The 19,182-nt window shown below is 39.9% G+C and overlaps 1 protein-coding gene and 1 pseudogene across 1 annotated transcript in view; both read right to left on the bottom strand.

Moving 5' to 3' along the window:
* Positions 1-1,163: 1,163 nt before the first annotated feature.
* Positions 1,164-19,182, bottom strand: part of LOC101662905 (NFKB activating protein) — an 18,768-nt gene continuing 749 nt past the window's right edge. Inside the window, exons 2-9 of the mRNA XM_004710064.2 lie at positions 16,489-16,569; positions 14,761-14,828; positions 14,305-14,445; positions 9,131-9,194; positions 7,247-7,356; positions 7,077-7,152; positions 5,782-5,931; positions 1,164-2,235 (exon numbers count right to left, since the gene is read on the bottom strand). Coding sequence (XP_004710121.1) covers positions 2,061-2,235; positions 5,782-5,931; positions 7,077-7,152; positions 7,247-7,356; positions 9,131-9,194; positions 14,305-14,445; positions 14,761-14,828; positions 16,489-16,569 — 865 coding nt within the window. The 3' untranslated portion in view covers positions 1,164-2,060. The remainder of the gene's footprint in view (positions 2,236-5,781; positions 5,932-7,076; positions 7,153-7,246; positions 7,357-9,130; positions 9,195-14,304; positions 14,446-14,760; positions 14,829-16,488; positions 16,570-19,182) is intronic.
* LOC115872590 lies at positions 17,220-18,802 on the bottom strand (annotated as a pseudogene).

Here is a 19,182-nt window from a genome sequence, read left to right as displayed (position 1 = left end):
CCTGCCTGGGTGGAAACATTTAAACTACCAGACGAAATGACATTCCACTGTGGATGCTTACTTACATCAGGATACATACTGATATAGCACTGGAAAGGGACATAGAAGCCGAAATATGATTTAGGCAGGGACAACTGGGGGCAGCTTTCCTTTTTTCTTTTTAAAATGTACATGTGTGAAATTCATATAAAACAGGAAGGAAAAGCCTATCAAAGCAACATAGACAAGGAGGTGGGCAACTACTTCACGTCTGGCTCTGGGGACTAAACTCGGCTTACTAAGCAGTGACTCCCCTGAGCTGAAAACACTATCAGCCCTTTCATTCTTTCCCAAAGTATATGCGACTGGAGCTGTTCTGTGAGAGATCTTTACCTCACATGCCCTGATGAAAGAAGTGGCAAAGTTGTGAAAATCATATCTTTTTGCTCATTTACTCAAAAAGCATTTGTTGAGTAGTCACTATGCAGACAGGTGGGGAGAAATATGAAAACTCACACTATCTGTGTGCAGTAGTTAAACTTGAACTGCCTCGCCTACTGAAAATAGAACACGTGAATTTGGTCTCTAGAAACCAAGACCTTGTTTCTGCTCAACTTCTGGAAACCATTGATGGATTATTTAGTCAGCAACTACTATGAGGTATAGACCATAGTAATCACTTCCCACTCAGACATCCCTGTTGCTACATGCTGACTGCAATGGTGGATGGAAGTATGCAGTTTCCTCAAACATACTGAAGGAATGCAACTCTTGGTCTAAACTTTGCTTAACAATGCTGAAGAAAAGAAAAAAATTAAGTTTTTAACTTCTTTAAAGAAGGGCATTTTGTAATAGACCTTCCCCATCATCTGTGTAATTTATATTTGTCCTAGGCATATAATAATAGTTTAACTCTACCACATCTTAACAGAATTAGCCCAAACTTCCACTGTCTTCTCTCCCTTCACTCTCTGACGTAACTGAAATTGAACACAACAGGAGAGGAAAAAAGACTGCTTTCATAAGCTCACAATGGTTCATTTCTCCCAAACTTAAAAGCCAACAGCTTTTAAGTATAAAAACAGGGATAACATGTGAGCATTCTATATATTAAAGACTGAACTGGATGACAGATCAAGAGAAAAGGAACAGAATGGTTTAACACAAGGCAATGTCAAAAATGGTTTAACAATGAAATCTGTTTATTACATAAAGAACACACTTAAAAATGTTTTAATATCATTTTTGTTGCAACCTTATGAAACAGTGAAGTAAAACTAGGGACTCCAAGCTCTTGTCAAAGTGCAGCTTAGGTAGAAATCGTCTCCTTACATTGGCACAACAATAGGTTTCCTGGAATTTCCTATTTCAAAGAACTGGTTTAAAAGTCATTTATTAAGAATTCTTCTAAGTAGCTTAGTCAATTTTAAAATGAATGTTCAACATGTTCAATCTATCACGTCTGTGAGTACTTACAAGCATATTGGCATGTTTGCTTTTAGTTTGATTTTTGGCTTACTGGTTGGTTTTGTGGTGGAGGTAGGGATGGAAAGAAACAGGTTACTTTTACAGAAGACTATATATTATATTCCACAAGTCAATTTTTGAGATTCCATTGCTTTTCAGCAATGCCTTCAAGCACAAGTGGTCTCCTGGATATTTCGATGGAGTCTATTTATAACACATTCAAGATAGGAGTGATAATCTCTCCTCAAGTCCCACTGAGGAGGGCCCAGGCAAGTGTCAGATACAGGACAGATAACACCGGCTCACAACGTGCATTTCCAGTTTCTCAACTCAGCCACCCCTCTTCTCCACCACGTCTCCCCAATTCAGCAGGATCTCAACTATCATCTGGATTTTCAGATGGGAAAGTTATGACAGGCCTTCCCAAATCACTCAACGGACTTGTTTAAGTGACAGGAGTAAGCAGCTTTTTACTGAAGGACTGACAGAATGAAATAGAAGGCACAATTTAACTGTAAAGCTCTTTCAGATCATAATATACACATAACAAATGTGTGGAACCCAAACTTTGTATTTCTGTCTTTCAGAATGTCTGCCAAAGAGTCTGAGAATCCTCATTTGTCATCCTTCCCTTTGGTCTTTCTGTATACCATCTCTCGGAAACTGGCCAGAATCTTGTTCTCTCTCTTTCGTCTCTCTTCTTGGTTAAAGGACGCGAGGGCTCTCTTCTCATCGGCACTGTAGATCTGGTTCTCTTTCCGCAGCCGCACAGCCTCCATCCGACGATGCCTGGAGACGGTTTTAGTTTGGGCTTTAGTTTCTCAGTAATGACTCACACAGCACTTTCTCACTATCCCTTCTTAAAAAAGTTAGCAAGTCAAAACCATGTTTTGGAAATGGGTTAAAATTTCAAAAGGTCATTCATTTTATCTGCTGATGTGATGCACCCTTTGACTCATTTCTGGCATTCAAATAAAATAAGCTTGGCTGTTCTGCCAGCGTCATGAATAATGTTATGATTTTTAAATACTAACAGAAAAAATCTAGTTCCATTATTTCAAGTGGAACCACCAGAAAGGGCTAATCATAGAGCTTCTTGGGTAAGATGCCCTTTTCTTAGGGTCAGCTGTGGAACTGATAGTAGGAAAGATTTAACCTGTCATCAATGAGGTGGAGCTTCTTACCATGCAAGCCAAAGAACCAAGTCTGAATCTGTAACAGAAGGGGAGTTTGTGTGACTGGATTTAATTTTAGAATCCAGCAGTGGCTCAGAGAGAAGAAAGGGTGGATTTCACACAACGGCCCCATCAAGAGACTGCCAGGGCAGAGGCAGAATGAAACTCTGACAGTTGAGTTTGAAAGGAGTTTCCAAAGGTTTGTTCATTTAGTGGGAAACCATGAAGAAAACCTGCCTCTTTAGTGTATGTACCCCATCCTACACATCAGGTCAAGACGAGGCTTGAGCTAAGTCTAGAAAAGGGGAGAGAGATCAAGTAAGGGGAAGCAGGGAAAGTGCCTTCAGGTTGGTATGGAGTGGGGGGAAGGACTATCAAGGCAGTGAGAACATATGTAGGTTGCTCAAGTACATTGAGTAGAGCGATCTATCAGGGGCAGAAAGTCCTGTAACAGGGCAGTGATAAATATCTGTATGCGTCTCCAAGTCCACAGTAAAAGACTTTCTCTTGAGTATCTAGGGGTACAGTTGCTGGGCTGTAAGGCCTATGAATGCTCAACTTCATAAGATAATGTCTACTGTCTTCCAAAGTGGTTGTACCAATTACACCACCACTAGCAGTACTTAAGAAATCATGTAGATCCACCTTCTCTAAAATGCCTGGTATTGTTAGAGTAAACGGGTATAAAAAGGTGTTTCACTACAGTTTTGATTTCCATTTCCAATAATAATGAATAAATACTTATGTATGTATTGGCCACTCATTCCTTCTTCTGACAGTGCCCGTTTGTGTGATTTGCCCATTTTTCTTTAGGGTTGTTTATCCAAAAACCAAACAAAAAAACCCTCACTGTCATTAAGTCAATTCCAACTCATAGTAACCCTATAGGGCAGGGTAGTAAACCTGGCCCTATGGGTTTCCAAGGCTGTAACTCTTATGGGGGGTGGGGGTGGGAAGTCTTGTCTTTTTTCCTACAGAGCAGCTGGTGGTTTCCAACTGTTGACCTTTTGGTCCAACCCATAGTGGCCCTGTAGGATGGGGTAGAACTGGCCCTGTGAGTTTCCGATACTAACTCCTTATGGGTGTAGAAAGCTACGTCTTTCTCCTGAGGTGGTGGTTTTGAACTGCTGACCTGTGGTTAGCAGCCCAATGTGTAACCACTACACCACGAGGGCTCTTTTGGGTTGTTTGTAGGCATTCTTTAAATAGTCTCAATACTAACTTTGTGATTGCAAAATCTTTTATCAGTTTATAACTTGCTTTTCTTACTTTATGGTGTCTTGTGATTAACAAATATTCTTACTCTTAATCTTGGAAAATTTATGTTTTATTTTAGGGTTAAGTAGGATTAAGAAAAGGACATTCTCCTCCTGTAAATAGTTACGGCTTTACAATTATACCCTGTCCTAGAGGGTCACTATGAGTCGGCATTGACACAATGGCAGTAAGTTTGGATTTGGAGGGTTACAAAATACATTCCTTCTCTCAGGTATAAAAGATTATTTGCCCATATTTTGCACTCATAAGAATGATAGTTAATTTGACAATTAATTTCTTTATCTAGCTGCCCTGAAATTTATATATGGTAGGGTAGAGGGGTCTACTTTCATCCTTTTCCATGTGGCTCACCATTTCCCCACTGATCTGGCACACCATATCTTTCCTATACCAAGTCCCCCACACCCAAAGCTCACTTTCTTGTTCTTCTTCAAAAGGACTCTCAATTATTGGCTCTTTAGTCTAACATACAAATATGAGAGTCAGCTTATTAAGTTCCAAGAAAAACATGGTTGTGAATTACACTGAAACTACACTGAATCTACAAATTAATTTGGGAACTGACAACTTTACAACATCCTCACTATGAACCTGAGGTCATCCCATTTAAGTAGGTCTTCTTCAATGTCCCATAATAATGTTTTATAATTTTCCCTGTAGAAGTCTCAGGAGTCTTTTGTTAACATTTACTCCTCACTCAAACTCACTGCCATCGAATCAATGCTGACTCATAGTAACCCTATAGGACAGGGTAGAATTGCCCCTGTAGGTTTCTGATACTGAGACTCTACAGGAATAGAAAGCCCTGCCTTTCTCCCATGGAGTGGCTGGTGATTTCGAATGGCTGACCTTGCGTTCACAGCCCAATACATAACAACTATGCTACTAGGGCTTCTCAGATTTATTCCTAAAACTGTAATATTCTCTGATACAATTAGAAAATGTTTTCTTTTTGTTTAATTACGTTTTCTAGTTGTTCGCTGCTGGCATTTAGAAATACAATGTTTTTTGTGTATTTGCCTTTTATCCAAATCTTTAGCTTTTCTGTATTAACAGTCATATCCTTCATAAAGAATGACAACCCTCTTTCTTTCTTCTCAGTCCTTACGCTTCTAACTTCTTTGTCTTGTTTTACTGTACTGGTTCTACAACATAATGTTTTCAAATGCCAGTTTTCAGAATTTTAAGATTCTAAAGGGGGGCTTTTTACTCCTGTAAAGAGTTATAGGCTTGGAAACTCACAGGGGTAGTTCTACTCTGTCTTACAGGGTCGCCATGAGTCAGCATTGAGTCTGATGAAAGAGGTGCTTCAGTTGTTCTTCAAATACCTGCCTCCAATTTCAATGAAAATATTTACCTACTTTAAAAAATGTGTAAAGTTTTCAAAAATCACAAATCCAATTTGATCTTGGTATTGATGATACGATTAGTGTACTCGTCTGGTTTATTTTTCCTAGTTTTAAGATTCATTCCCTCATGCTGGACCTGAAGCTTTTCAGTTCTTTCCTGTAGCTTATTTTCAGAAACTCCAAGGACACAGAGAACTGGAGTCAAACTCAGAAAACAGAAATCTTCACACTCCTCGTGGAGCAGTGATGAAATATTTGAATTTAACTACAGCCTCCAGCGGATAAAGTATCTGTAGCAGGCTGAATCTATGATGTTGGAATATAGCTGCAGTTGAGGCGAGTTGCACATCTAATTAAGACTTTTAAACCACCACCATTAATACAAACCAAACCAACATTAAACCAGTGGGTATGCCGTACTTTTCACTCAAAATGGTCACCTAATGAAAATCAATCACTAAACTCGAATTCTGGTAGTAAGAAAGAAGGAAAAGATCTAATCATGGAAGCTGACCCCTATGCCCAAAACATACCTGCTGCCACTCATGACGTAACCTGAACATTCGAATGAGGCAATTTCTTCACTTGTCAAGCCAATTTCACCTCTTCGTGGGATGCGTTTTCCAGCTTTCACATACTCGGCCATTGCTGCACCTTCACCAGGTAAGAGAGCGTGGCCATAGCTAGACAGTAATTCAGAAAGGGTCCATTAGACCATCTCAAAGAAAATAAAATAAAACACAAGTATATAAAAAGATTATTTAAAAAAAATCTTCCAAAGAGAGCACAAAACATCACTTTTCTCAAAGAAAACAGCAGGGACAATGGTACCACGCAGCAGGATGCTAGAAGGCCCAATGTGAGTGACTTCTTTAAAGTAGTGGCCACTGGACTGTAAAGCAGACACACTCGGGAAGAATCAAAGACCTGACATTGAATGAGTGCAAGTTCACGGTTTACAACTGCGGGTCACTGTATCTCTACAGGTATCACTTTTACTGCTGCTGCCAACAGCTATTCCCTTTTCTCTTAAAAAATACAAACACAAAAGGCAAATAATATATCTCAAATAGACATACTTTTGGACTTACCATCAATAATAATGCTATACAGTAAAAATGATCTATTCACTATGAACTTTCATTCAAGGGGACATTACAAGTTACCACCCCTTCTTTCAATTCAATGAATGTTTTCCCCTCCAAAACCATTTTATTGGGAGCTAATACATATATTATATCATTCCATAGTTCAGTCACATCAAGCAGTATTGTAAAATTGCTACCACAATCAGTTTCCAAACATTCTCTTCCTTCTTGAACTCCTTGACCTCAGGCTCCCTCCAATGACTGTTTCTTGAATACTTATTAAACTCAAAGTGTTTAATACAAAAATAGTCTCTGCTCTGGGAGTTTACAGGTTAATAAGGATACAAATGTGCCATAAGGTAGCTATGTAGTATATTTCATAAAAGAAGAGAGAATCCTGTGAGAATTAAAGAGGGGAGGAAATCACATCTAATTGTAGGTTTGGGGCTATTGGGAATCACATATGGCCTCTCTTTTTAAGGGGATGGTAAGGATTTTTGACAGGAAGAAAATGGGGGCAGGGGGGCAGGGAAGGGAAAAGACGGCAGAGAAGGGAAAGGAAGGCTGTTGGGGGAGATACACAAGGCACAAAAGTGAGACAGTACAGAATAAATACAAGAAACTTGTAACAGTCAGGCTCAGTTGGAGCCTGATTGTATGGAGAGTTACACTTGGCAAGGTAAGTTGGGGCTGTACTCTTTGGAAGGTAATTTGGAGATTGTAAATACATTGCTACTTACTTCAAAGGTTTATCATCTTGTGAGGCCAGTGTTTTTGGAGCCTCTGGACCAATTAAATCTGAGGGTTCTTCAGGCTCTGCACAAGAGATGTTCACATAAGTCATATTTTTACTAATCGCTGAGTTTAATGTTTCATCTACTCTGAGTCAAAGTCTATTAAAAGACCCTACTTGATCTCTCCTTCCAGGGATTCTCCAGAAATTCTTCTTGGGAATCTCTAGCGCTTGAATCACTGTTCTCTTTTTTATTCTTCTTAGACTTCTTTTTCTTATACTTTTTCCTGTAGTGATTATAATTTGATGCAAACTGACTCTCATATTCAAAGGAATCTTATTTTTTTCAAGCTAATGCAGGACAAGACTACTTAAAATGATTTAAATTCCCAGTTAAGAATTTTCATTAAAAAAACTAGCTTATTTAATCACACTATGTTTTGTTCTATAAAAATTACTTAAAAATAATTAAGACAGTTTTCATATTGTAGAAAGACAAGATAAAATAGTTTAAAAATAGCCCTACTAATCTGAGCATTAATAATTTTAAGCATAATGGATTATAATATTTCAAATGTGTTTAAATTTTTGGGCTCATAATGATACTAAAAAGTACATAAACTCATTATTTTGAAAACTTATAAAAGAAGTAAACAAACAAAAAAAAAACCCAAGTGATTATCCAGCTTTTTCCATACAAACTGTCCTTCAGGGTAACCAAATAATTGATGATGTTAAGTTTCTTTCATAGAATTCTTCTACATAATAAATGAAGAAGAAAAGACAGAATTAGACTCTCATTATTTTACAATCTTTACTGAAATAATAAATCTAGGTAATGACCATTAACAGTTGTTAATATGACAAAGAGACACAAACAGGTATTAATATAATCTGCCTTCTGATTACTATACAGTACCACCTATGAAGTATTCCTTGAATATTTTAAAACTGAATATGAACCTCATCAAACCTCTACACCTATTAATCTACAGGAAATACAGAAGACATAAGGACATGTTACAGAACACCTTAAGACTGTAATCAGTGCGTCCTTGAACATCATCAGATCAGAAGACCTGGATAGTGCCTACCTAAAATCACTAAATATTTTGATCAAAGACTCTATAGAAGAATCTGATCAAAAGAGGGAAAATGCAGAAAAAAAATCCTGAATTCTCACAGAATCTAGACTTCCTAGAGCTAGGAAGGCTAGATACATCCCCAAAACTATTTCTGGAGAAAATATTTAAACCTTAAACTAAAAATGTCCCCAGATAACTTCTTTTAACCAAACAAAAATGTAGCTTAACTAGTAAATTGTGTTTGTTGTAAGCCCAGATGGTTGTGCTCTTTTAAGAACTATATATATGAGACCAACTTGGCATTAACATTTTGAAAGATGAGATAACAAAGGTGGGGCAGTAGGTTAAGTTAATGGGGAAGGAACACTTAACAAAAGGAGGGGGACAATTTGACGTATGCAATCAATGTCACTGAATTGTACATGTAGAAACAATTGGATTTTTTGGTAATGTTCTGCTGTATATATTCTTAAAAACAATAGCAAAATAATATACTTTTTAAAAGGATGTACTCAGTAAAATCTATACTACAGGAAACTCTACGGCACAAGCAATCTTGGCTTCTGCCATAAGTGAAAGAACCAAAAATGGAAGGGGAGGGAAAAGCCTATTAATTTAGTGACCTAAGAGATTTATGAACCAAGTGCAAATTATGGACATTACTGGGTTTAAAATGTGAACAAATGATAAAGAAAACTGATAAGAATTGAGCAATTAATGTGAAATATTAGGTATGATGAGTATTATTTCAGTTATGATTTTAAAAAAAGAGTGTCTTTTACAGAGACATGCTGAAGTGTTTATGGATGATACTTTCTGGAAGTGATTTCAAAATTATTGAAGGCAGTGAAGACTACCTACAAGTTGACAACTGTTCAAGTTGGGTGATGAGTACGTGGAGGCTCATTACACTACTTTTGAAATTTTATACAAATTTAAACATTTCTATAATAAAATATAAGGGGAAAAAACGAACGATTTGCGCTTCTTCTTCTTCTCCTTTTTCTTGGCTTTCTTCATTCTCCTTTTTGTATCTTCATCTGCAAATTAAACACACATAATTGAAAAAACATTTTAATACCCTGGTACCCATTGTCCCATTTGTTGTTGTACAGAAATTAATTCATTCAAAAACTTATTCTTAGTTGCCAGGAACTGTGGTAGACTTTGGAAACATTGCAATTAAAGTTAGCCAAGGCATAAGTGATACAGGATGCTGTTGTTATTTTTCCTGTGTGCAATAATGCTGCCACCGTGGATTTCTAAGACTAACTTTTTCCAGGAGTAGAAAGCCTCACCTTTTTCCTGCAAACATACACATTAGACAGCTCCAATAAATGGAACAGCCTGGTTCTGGTATAACTATAGACACGTAGACCAATCCAGAAATATCCCAAACATCTATGGTCAACTGATGTTTGACAAAGGTGCTAAATCCATTTGATGGGGAAAGAAGAGTCTCTTCAATAAATGGTGCTGGCCCTTCTTGACACTATCGCTGAAGACAAAATGGGTGCATAAGCAAATGTAAAGAAAGCTGATGGTGCCCGGCTATCAAAAGATATATAGCGTCTGGGGTCTTAAAGGCTTGAAGATAAATGGCCATCTAGCCGAGAAGCAACAAAGCCCACATGGAAGAAGCACACCAGCCTGTGTGATCATGAGGTGTCGATGGGATGAGGTATCAGGCATCAAAGAACAAAAAAATCATATCATTGCGAATGAGGGGAAGTGCGGAGTAGAGACCCAAAGCCCATCTGTAGATAACTGGACACCCCCTTACAGAAGGGTCGCAGGTAGGAGATGAGCAAGTAAGGGTGCAGTATAGCACCGACGAAACACAACTTTCCTCTAGTTCTTTAATGCTTCCCCACCCTCTCACCCCCCACTATCATGATCCTAATTCTACCTCACAAATCTGGCTAGGCCAGAGGATGTACACTGGTACAGGTAAGAACTGGAAACACAGGGAATCCAGGATAAATAAATCCCTAATGACCAATAATGAGTAGCAATACCAGTAGGGTAAGGGGGAACTGACCACAATGATCTACATATAACCCCCTCCCTGGGGGATGGACAACAGAAAAGTGGGTGAAGGCAGACGTCAGACAGTGTAAGACATGACAAAATAATAATAATTTATAAATTATCCAGGGTTTGTGAGGAAAGGAGGGTAGAGAGGGAGGGGAAAAATGAGCTGATAGCAAGGGTGCAAGTAGAAAGCAAATATTTTGAGAATGATGCTGGCAACAAATGTACAAATGTGCTTGACACAATGGATATATGGATGAATTGTGATAAGAGTTGTACGAGCCCCCAATAAAATGATAAAATAAATGGTGCTGGCAAAATTGGATTTTGACATGCAGAAAAATGAAACAGGATCTATGCTTCATATCATACACAAAAACAAATGCCAAATGGATGAAGGACTTGAATGCACAAACTAAAACCATAATAATTTTAGCACAAGCAATGACAATACTGTTGGGATTATCTTATGTAATAATGAAAGCACAAACAACAAAGGAAAATAAATAAACACGGCCACATAAAAACTGATAACTTTGGGTGGGTTGGGGGCGGGGGAATGAGACCACTCCATCCCTTACTGAGGGAACAGCAACGTGGACTTATGGGAAACTCCCCTTTTGGACACGAACGTGGCTCTATGTCATGTTCCCTGTTAGGCTGGTAGCTATCTGTATGTTGTTGCTGTTTTAATCTTGTATTTTATTATTATTTTGTTTTTGTCTTTTGGTGTCCATCTATACAAGAAATGCAGGATGGGCAGTCTTACAGAGACAGTGGCTGGACCAATGGTTCCTAGGGGGCACAGGAGGGGAGGATGGGGGGAGGGGAATGGGGAGCCAACAACGATGGGAATAGGGGAATAGTAAGAGTTCTAAAATGGACCGCGAGGAGGGTGCTGTTTTTCTGGGCATGTTTGATCAACTGAATTGTATCTGAGAGGAAGTGCTGAGAGGTGAAGGACAGGCAAGCATAATAGTGGGGTAGGAGGAAAAAACACAACCCAATATGTATATATGCATATTTATATAGAAATATATATGAATATATGTATATTTGTTTTTATATGTATATGTAAATGCAACAAGGAAGCAGATGGACTTTGGGCCTCTACTTAAATCTTACCTCAGTACAAGAATGGTTTGTTCTAATCCTGTGGCATGATACCTACCTCCCTGACACGATCACTGAAGACAAAATGGGTGCGTAAGCAAATGTAGTGAAGAAAGCGGTTGGTGCCGGCTATCAAAAGCTTTAGTGTCTGGGGTCTTAAAGGCTTGTAGTTAAACAAGCATCCATCTAGCAGGGAAGCAGCAAAGCCCACATGGAAGAAGTACACCATCCAGTGTGATCATGAGGTATAGACAAGAAGAGGTATCAAAAGTTCAAAAAACATGCATCCAAATCGACATAAAGGGGAGTGGTTATAGTGGAGACCCAAAAAGACCACCAGCAAGGCAACTGGACAGTTCCTCTCAGAAGGGCCACACCGGAATGGAGGATAAATCCAGGGTGCAGTGTGGCATCGATGAACCACATAGCTATCCTCTAGTTCTTTAACATTTTCTCCCCTTACTATTGTGGTCCTTATGTAAAAACCTCATTGGTCATGTTAAATTTTCATTATGTTCATTTGTACATATAAGATCGTTCAGTATATGGTAATCAAGATAGAGGACCCCTCAGAGATAGTGACAGGAGTAATGATTCCCTGAGGGTAAGGGAGGTGAGAGGGGTAGGTAGGGGGAAGAGGGGAATTGATAGTATTGAAGATTGCATAGTCCCACCTGACGGGATTGAACAACAGAACTGTATGGGAAGGGATATTGGAATGAGTAAGATATACCATTAAGATTATTATTTAAAAATTTTTAAAGGGAAAAAATGAACAACTTTTATATATTAAGAGTTTACAAAAAAACTGGCAAATTTGAAAAGACAAGTTATTGACTGAGAATATCTTTGAAAATCACAGATCTGACAAGAATCTAATAATCAAAATATGCCTAAAACTTTAATAACTTAATGGACAAAAAGACAACAAACCCAATCATAAAACAAACATAGGACAACTAGACATTTTACCACAGAGGCCATTCAGAAGGCCACCCAATACATGAAAAGATAATGTCATCAGCCATCAGGGACCTGCAAATCAAAATCACAATGTCACTTCCACTTGGATGGCTAAGGCTAATATAAAAACAAAAACAAAACATGGAACATAACATGTTAGTGAGGCTGTGGGGGGAAGTGGACCCCTTTCATTGCTAGTGGGAATGCAAGACAGTACAGGCACCGTGAGAAGCAGTGTGGTGGTTCCTAAACAAAACAAAACAAACCCCAGAACTACCGTCAGATCCAGAAAGTCCGCTTCTAGCTATAGACTCCAAAGCAGAGGCTGAAAGGGAGACTTGTACACAAGTGTTCATTGCAGCACTGTTCACAGTAGCCAAAAGGTGGAAATGACGTAAATGTCCATCAACAAATGAACGGATAGACAAAACATGGTACAAACATATAATGGAATACTACTCAGCCAGTTGGAGAATAAATTCTTGATGCATGCTGCTGTATGGATGGAGCTTGAAGACATGCAGAGCAAAATAAGCAAATCACAAAAGGACAAATATTATACAACCACACTTATAAAAAATTTATTGGTGGTTACCCGGGGTGGCAAGGTGGGGGAAAAGGAGTTAATGGTGATGGAAAAATCACATTGATAAAGGGGTAAGGTTGCACAGCTGATTAGTATAATTGTCAATAAGTTTACACACTTGTAAAAAGTAGAATTAGCAAAAGTTGTGGGGTAGATATATTTATGAATACAAGCACACACACGTAGCTGCTAAGGCTGCATATGTTAACACCTCATGGGATTTAGTTCCTTGTATTAGACTGAAAAGCTTTCCAAACTGTCGGTCGCAACCTCATAGGGGGTTGCATAACTGAATGTGGGGCCATGATAAATTTGGCAACAGTAAAAGGTTTCTGAATGCACAACAAAAAGTAATTCAAAATCAAATGCAAGATGAATCCGATGCCAGAAACACGATGTTTCTGGCATCGTGTGCCCGTGCTACAAATTTCTTGAACAAAAAGGGGTTGTGAGTCAACAGTTAAGAAGCCCTAGTTAAAGCACTGTTTCCCAAAGTAGGCTTTACTGCCCCCCTGACGTACACTGGAACGACTCAGGAGGGCTGCAAAAGCAGACACCAACACTTTATCCTGGATTATGGGCTACAGAAGGAGCCTGGGTTGCATAGTGATTATGTGTTGGGCTGTTAACTGCAAGGTCAGCAGTTCAAAACCATCAGCCACCCCGTGGGAGAAAGATGGGGTTTTCTACTCCCGTAAGGAGTTATAGGCTCTGGAAGTAACCAAAGGAATTGAAGTAGGAAACTGACATGCGCAGGTTTGTGCTTGCAGAAAGTCCAGTCTTTCAGCAGAGAAAAGGAAGAGAATTAATAGTGGGACCCAGGGATACTGGGTGGCATCACAGGAAGGAACCCTTTTGTGTCAACCCAAGAAGAGGCACCCTCTTGTCAAATGCCAGGAGAGGACACAGAAAGAGTTTAATTTTTTTTCTAATTTATCATATGACTCCATCTAGGAATGGCTCCCGTAATTCGGCCCAAAGCCTGCTGGGAGCCCCTCCTAGCAGGCCTTTTTGAAAATTGTACAAAGGAGCCCGTTGGGTAGGAGAATGACACAAAATAATCCTTCCACTGTCCAATCCCAGTATGGCTTGATTTGGTGGCTCGTGCCTTACAGTCTCAATCCCTAACTTTGCCCGGGTACCACAAGCCTTGCACAATCTCTACACAATTGCTCCGGGGTCTGATGTCCGAGGTTTGAATCCTAATGGTATGCTCCTGGGTGTGGGGCTCCTAGCCAGCTGTGTGCCCCCATGTCCTAGTCTATGAAGATCCCACAGCTACTGTATGGATTAAATAAGAGCAACTGAATAGAATGCACTTAACACGAGGCCTGGCGTAAGGTCAGTGGCTGTTCTAAACATCTGGGCTACTACTTTGAAAAACGTTCTAAAATAAGATTTTAGAAGTAAAAACTAGTTTTCAAAGGTGTGCAAAATCATGTTAGTTTTCTTACCACTCGAGTCTGTTTCAGAATCAGAGTCACTATCGCTGTCATCAGAAGACTTTTTCTGTTTCTTTTTGGAAGATTTTTTCTTTCTCTTTTTCTTCAGCCTTTCTTTGGAATGACCGGACTTCTTCTTTTTCTTTTTCTCGTCTACGCAGAAAGCAATGACAACGTGAACTTCTAAAGAGGTTTTCCTGAGCATCACTTTTTGTTGTAATTGAAATAATAAAAAGCAATAGACCAGCAGTTCTCAACCTGCGGTCGTGACCCCTTTGGGGGTCATACGACCCTTTCACAGGGGTCGCCCGATTCCTAACAGAAGCAAAATGACAGTTATGAAGTAGCAACGAAAATAATTTTATGGTTGGGGGGTCGTCATCACAACATGAGGAACTGTATGAAAGGATCGCGGCATTAGGAAGCTTGAGAACTTCCTAATTAAAAGGCCCAGCATTTAGAAAATACCTTCTGAAGTAGAAACTGAGCTGCTTTTCTTTGGTTCATCATCCTCTACTGGTGTATGTTCATCAGAACTGAGTGGAAAGAAAATGGTTTTAAGAATTAGCAAAGTGATCAAATATGAATAAGCCATGAAGTATAAAAATGTGGATTTACACTTTTTCTTTAAAACTTTGATTAACCAAAGACCGGTCTGAGCAGGTGCTGGCTTCCCTTTGTTAAGGGTTTAGTTACAGGTTCTACCTTCATAAAACTGAACCATCATTTACATTTATATACTGCTTTAGAGTTCACAACGAGCAGTACGTAGGCTTTGTCTTTTCAGAAGAAACCATACTGGTCTAAGTAGAGGAACAGAATGCATAAGACAAAGGGACTGGGGATCCAGAAGACTGAAGGACACTGCTAGCATTTTATTCTGTAAGGTAAGGGCAGATGGGGAGCCTTGGTGGCATAGTGGTTATAGCACTGGGCTGCAGACCACAAGGCCGGCAGTATGAAACCACCAGCAGCTCTGCAGTTCCAGTCTGGGAAACCCACAGAGGCAGTTCTACCCTGTTCTATAGGGTTGCTATGAATAGGCATCAACTCGATGGCAGAGTCTGATTTAAGGACAGATGGTAGAGCCGAAACTCTTCTGTTTCCTTAGAGCAAGAAAAACACAACCAACCAAACAAAAACTATAGTTATAAAGAGATTGTACTGCCTTACTGGGAATCCTGAAAATTAGCATTCTTAAAATTCTACAAGCATTTAGAAAGGGAGTTTCTATATTATACAGTCTCTTTGTCTGAAGTGCACAACTGTAATAATTTAGGCATTGCCTAAAATGTTACTTTTAGGGTTCCTACCAACTTGAATCCTACAAACTCAGGTTTGTAGAGCATTTAAAAAAAGTTTTATTAGCACTTCATCCACGTCATGTAATAATTCAATCATATCAAGCGGAGTTGTACAATTATCACCATAGTCAATTCTATAGAGCATTTTCCAAAGGTAGCTACTCCATGTTTCAGATAATGCTTTATTACCCTTCAAGGCCCAGCACTTAAAGTGCTGACCACTCAAGGCAGGGCCGGCAGTATTTCTGGAATGTTGACTGCCTTAGAATCCCTCAGAGGCAGTTCTACTCTGTCCTATAGGGCCGCTCTGAGAGTTAACTGGATGGCATTGGGTTTAGTTATCACCCTATTACAAATTACAGGTTTACCTGTCAAAGCACATTGCCTCAACTCCACCTAAAGCTGACATGGAAACTGAGAAGACGGAAAAGAAATGTATGAATAGCACAAAAGAGAAAAAAAATAAGGAAAAAAAGCATTCTGCTTTCTGATGGTTTGGAGTATAGGAAAACTAAGTTCCCAAAATAGCACTGTAGATTCACTACGAAATATCCCTTTTTAATAACAGTATCTGACATGCAGCCTGCTACTCGATTATAGCAGAAAAAAATTCAAAATAATATAAATGTCCTATTTCCTTTGCTTTCAACATTGAACTCTTTTATGTCTAGAAAACACCTTCATGGACTGCAATTTAAAGAGCACAGTTCGCATGCTAAAATCCACTAACAGCCTGTTTTCTTCCTTAGCTATCTCCATGTTTTCAAAATTTAAAGGGTAGGTGAGCATAAATTACAAGGACAAAAAACGATACCTGCTGACCCGTTCTGACAATAGATTTCAGGTTTAAACAAATGGAACAATGTATGTCAAAATATTCTCCACTACTTACTCTGGTTCGGGATTCTTTGGAGATATGCCCCAAACTTCAGGAGCTCCCAGTTCTCCAATCCTTTCTCTCTCACTTAATCTCCTGGAAGAGACAGGCATGTAAATGTGAAGGCCGCCAGGGGTATTGTTTCCAAAACAGAAAATAAAAAAAATTAAAAGCTGGGGCTTTCTACTCCCATAAAGATCTACAGTCTTGGAAACCCACAGGGGCAGTTCTACCTTGTCCTCTGGGGTCACTATAATTCAGAATTCCCTTGATGGCAATAAGAGAAGGTGTCTGGTGACAGTGGTTATGCATTGGGCTGCTACCTGCAAGGTCAGCAGTTCAATCACCAGCTGCTCTGAGGGAGAAAGATGAGGCTTTCTACTCCTGTAAAGTTCGCTCTCAGCAGCCCATTGGGGCAGTATAGGCTTGCTATGAGTCAGACTCAACTTAACGGCAGTGAGTTTGAGTATAACATAATAGAAAGAATGATCATTCTAGAACCACAAAACCAAACATGCCACCAGTGAGTCAATTCTGACTCACGGCAACCTTATAGGACAGTGGCTAACTGTCCCTGTGAGTTTCTGAGACTTTAAGCATCTTTAGGGGAGCAGATAACGGCTTTTTAAAAAAAAAATTCAATACATTTTACTTTGCTCTAACTTAGAATTTTTCATCTTACATGATTTTTTTTCCTGCAGCCAAATTGGAATTTGTAGCTTTCCCTCATAAGAAACACTACAGAGTCATAAACGGCATTTTCGGATTTTCTTGTCAGCCTGCTTCAAGGAAATCCATGTATTTGAGGGGCTTCCTTTCGGTTTGGCCCATACCAAATGATTGTTCAAGCCAAAAATCTGAGAAGCAAACTCAGCTGATCTTTCTGGAGAAAGTATAGTCAAACAGCCGAGACCACTGGGTAGCCAAAGAGCTTCCTGAGCCTCCCAGTCTGGTGTGAGGGAGGACAGTTCTTCACTGGATATGCACTGCTCCCAAACCATTGCTCCTGCCACAAAGACAGTAGGAATACCATCCCCTTCATACTTTCATACTCAGCTTTAATTCAGTTTCATCTGGGCCTTTATGTTACTCGAAGTTCACATTTCATTTTCTGTGACAGAGATCAGAGGTTGAGCCCATCAATCCTAAAACCCTGCATTCAGAAGCAGCTCTACTCTTTCTGCAACCTACTCAAAATTTCTCTTGTCCAGGGTCACAAGGACGGGAAAGGGGGAGAAAGAGGAGCTGATACCAAGGGCTCAAAGAGAAAGTAAATGTTAGGAAAATGATGATGGCAACATATCTACAAATATCCAGGATAAAAGTGATGTATGGAATGTTATAAGAGCTGTAAGAGCCACCAATAAAATGATTAACAAAGTAAACAAAAACAAATAAATAATTTTTTCTTGACTATCTGCAGCCCTTCAGGAGTTACTGTTGGCTTCAATCCCCTGATGACCAGAATCTCCAGGAATTGTTATCTATTACATCAGCAAGAGCAATTTTTTGGTGTCTGCGTCAACACCAAATTCAATCTTCATGTCAACCATTGTACAACCAAAATGGCCTGCGTGGCATGATTCATGATATCCACTTCAGTTTGACCTGTTTTAAGTCTAGCAAAGCACTATTTGGCAGCAATGAACTGTTCCACAGACAACTGTGGGTCATTATTGGCATCATCTTTGAAAAACATCGCCAGACGTCGGACGGTGTAAGATATGACAAAATAATAAGGGCTCATGAGGGAGGGGGGAACAGGGAGGGAGGGGAAAACTGAGGAGCTGATACCAAGGGTCAAGTAGAAAGCAAATGTTTTGAGAATGATGAGGACAACAAATGTACAAATGTGCTTGACACAATGGATGGATGCATGGACTGGGATGAGATGTACGAGCCCCCAATAAAATGATTTTTTTTAAAAAGAAAAATATCTCCACTTTGGGTGGATAAAACTTGTAGCCTTCCTTGACCCTGCGGTTCTTTTTGAGGAAAAGAACCAGGTGCTATTCTCCTACACACCCATTCAATGAGCATCATTTCACACTGGGGAGCAAGGAAAGCTGTCTCCCCCCCTCTCCCGAGGCCCCCCCCCCTATGTTTTGGTGAAAGCCCGTTTTGATATCTGCTTCCGGTGACAAATGAACAAGACAACTGGTAATTTTATTGGAAATCACATTCCCTGCTGTCATCTGGTCCTTGGATGGCAAGGGGACTTTCCCTGGATAATTTACCAACTCAGAGACTTCGTTTTCCCCTCAGAGAGGTTGGCACCAATGAGCAACACCTCAGAGGTCCCCATTATCTGGAGCACGCTGGGGGCTTTGACAGCGCAAAATTGAGAAGCTGGAACCTCCAACCTGCTCCTTCTCCCCAGGTGCAGCTGGTGGTTTCGAACTGGTGCCCTTGTGGCTCGCAGCCCAACGTTTAACCCCACTGTGGCACCAGGGTTCCTCACACACATGGGGGGTGGGGGTACCTAATGCCACCCTGGCTACTCAATGAGAGCACAGACTAGCCTCACGGGCCTTCCCCTGGTGCTTAGCTGAGCACCTGGCCTTGTCCTCCCAGGTACCCGGCCTCAGAAGCTGGGGCTGCCCCGTCCCCAACGGATATACTTCATCCCAACTCCCGCCACCCGGGCCCATCCCTCCCTGTCACCACCTCCAGCCGACCAAATCTGTCAACCATTCAACAAGCCCTAGG

Source organism: Echinops telfairi, unplaced genomic scaffold (genome assembly GCF_000313985.2).
Source record: "Echinops telfairi isolate 266 unplaced genomic scaffold, ASM31398v2 ScPeMD7_7427;HRSCAF=8465, whole genome shotgun sequence".
NCBI lineage: Eukaryota > Metazoa > Chordata > Mammalia > Afrosoricida > Tenrecidae > Echinops > Echinops telfairi.
Note: the sequence above shows the minus strand (reverse complement) of the source record. Positions and strands in the feature narration are given on the sequence as shown.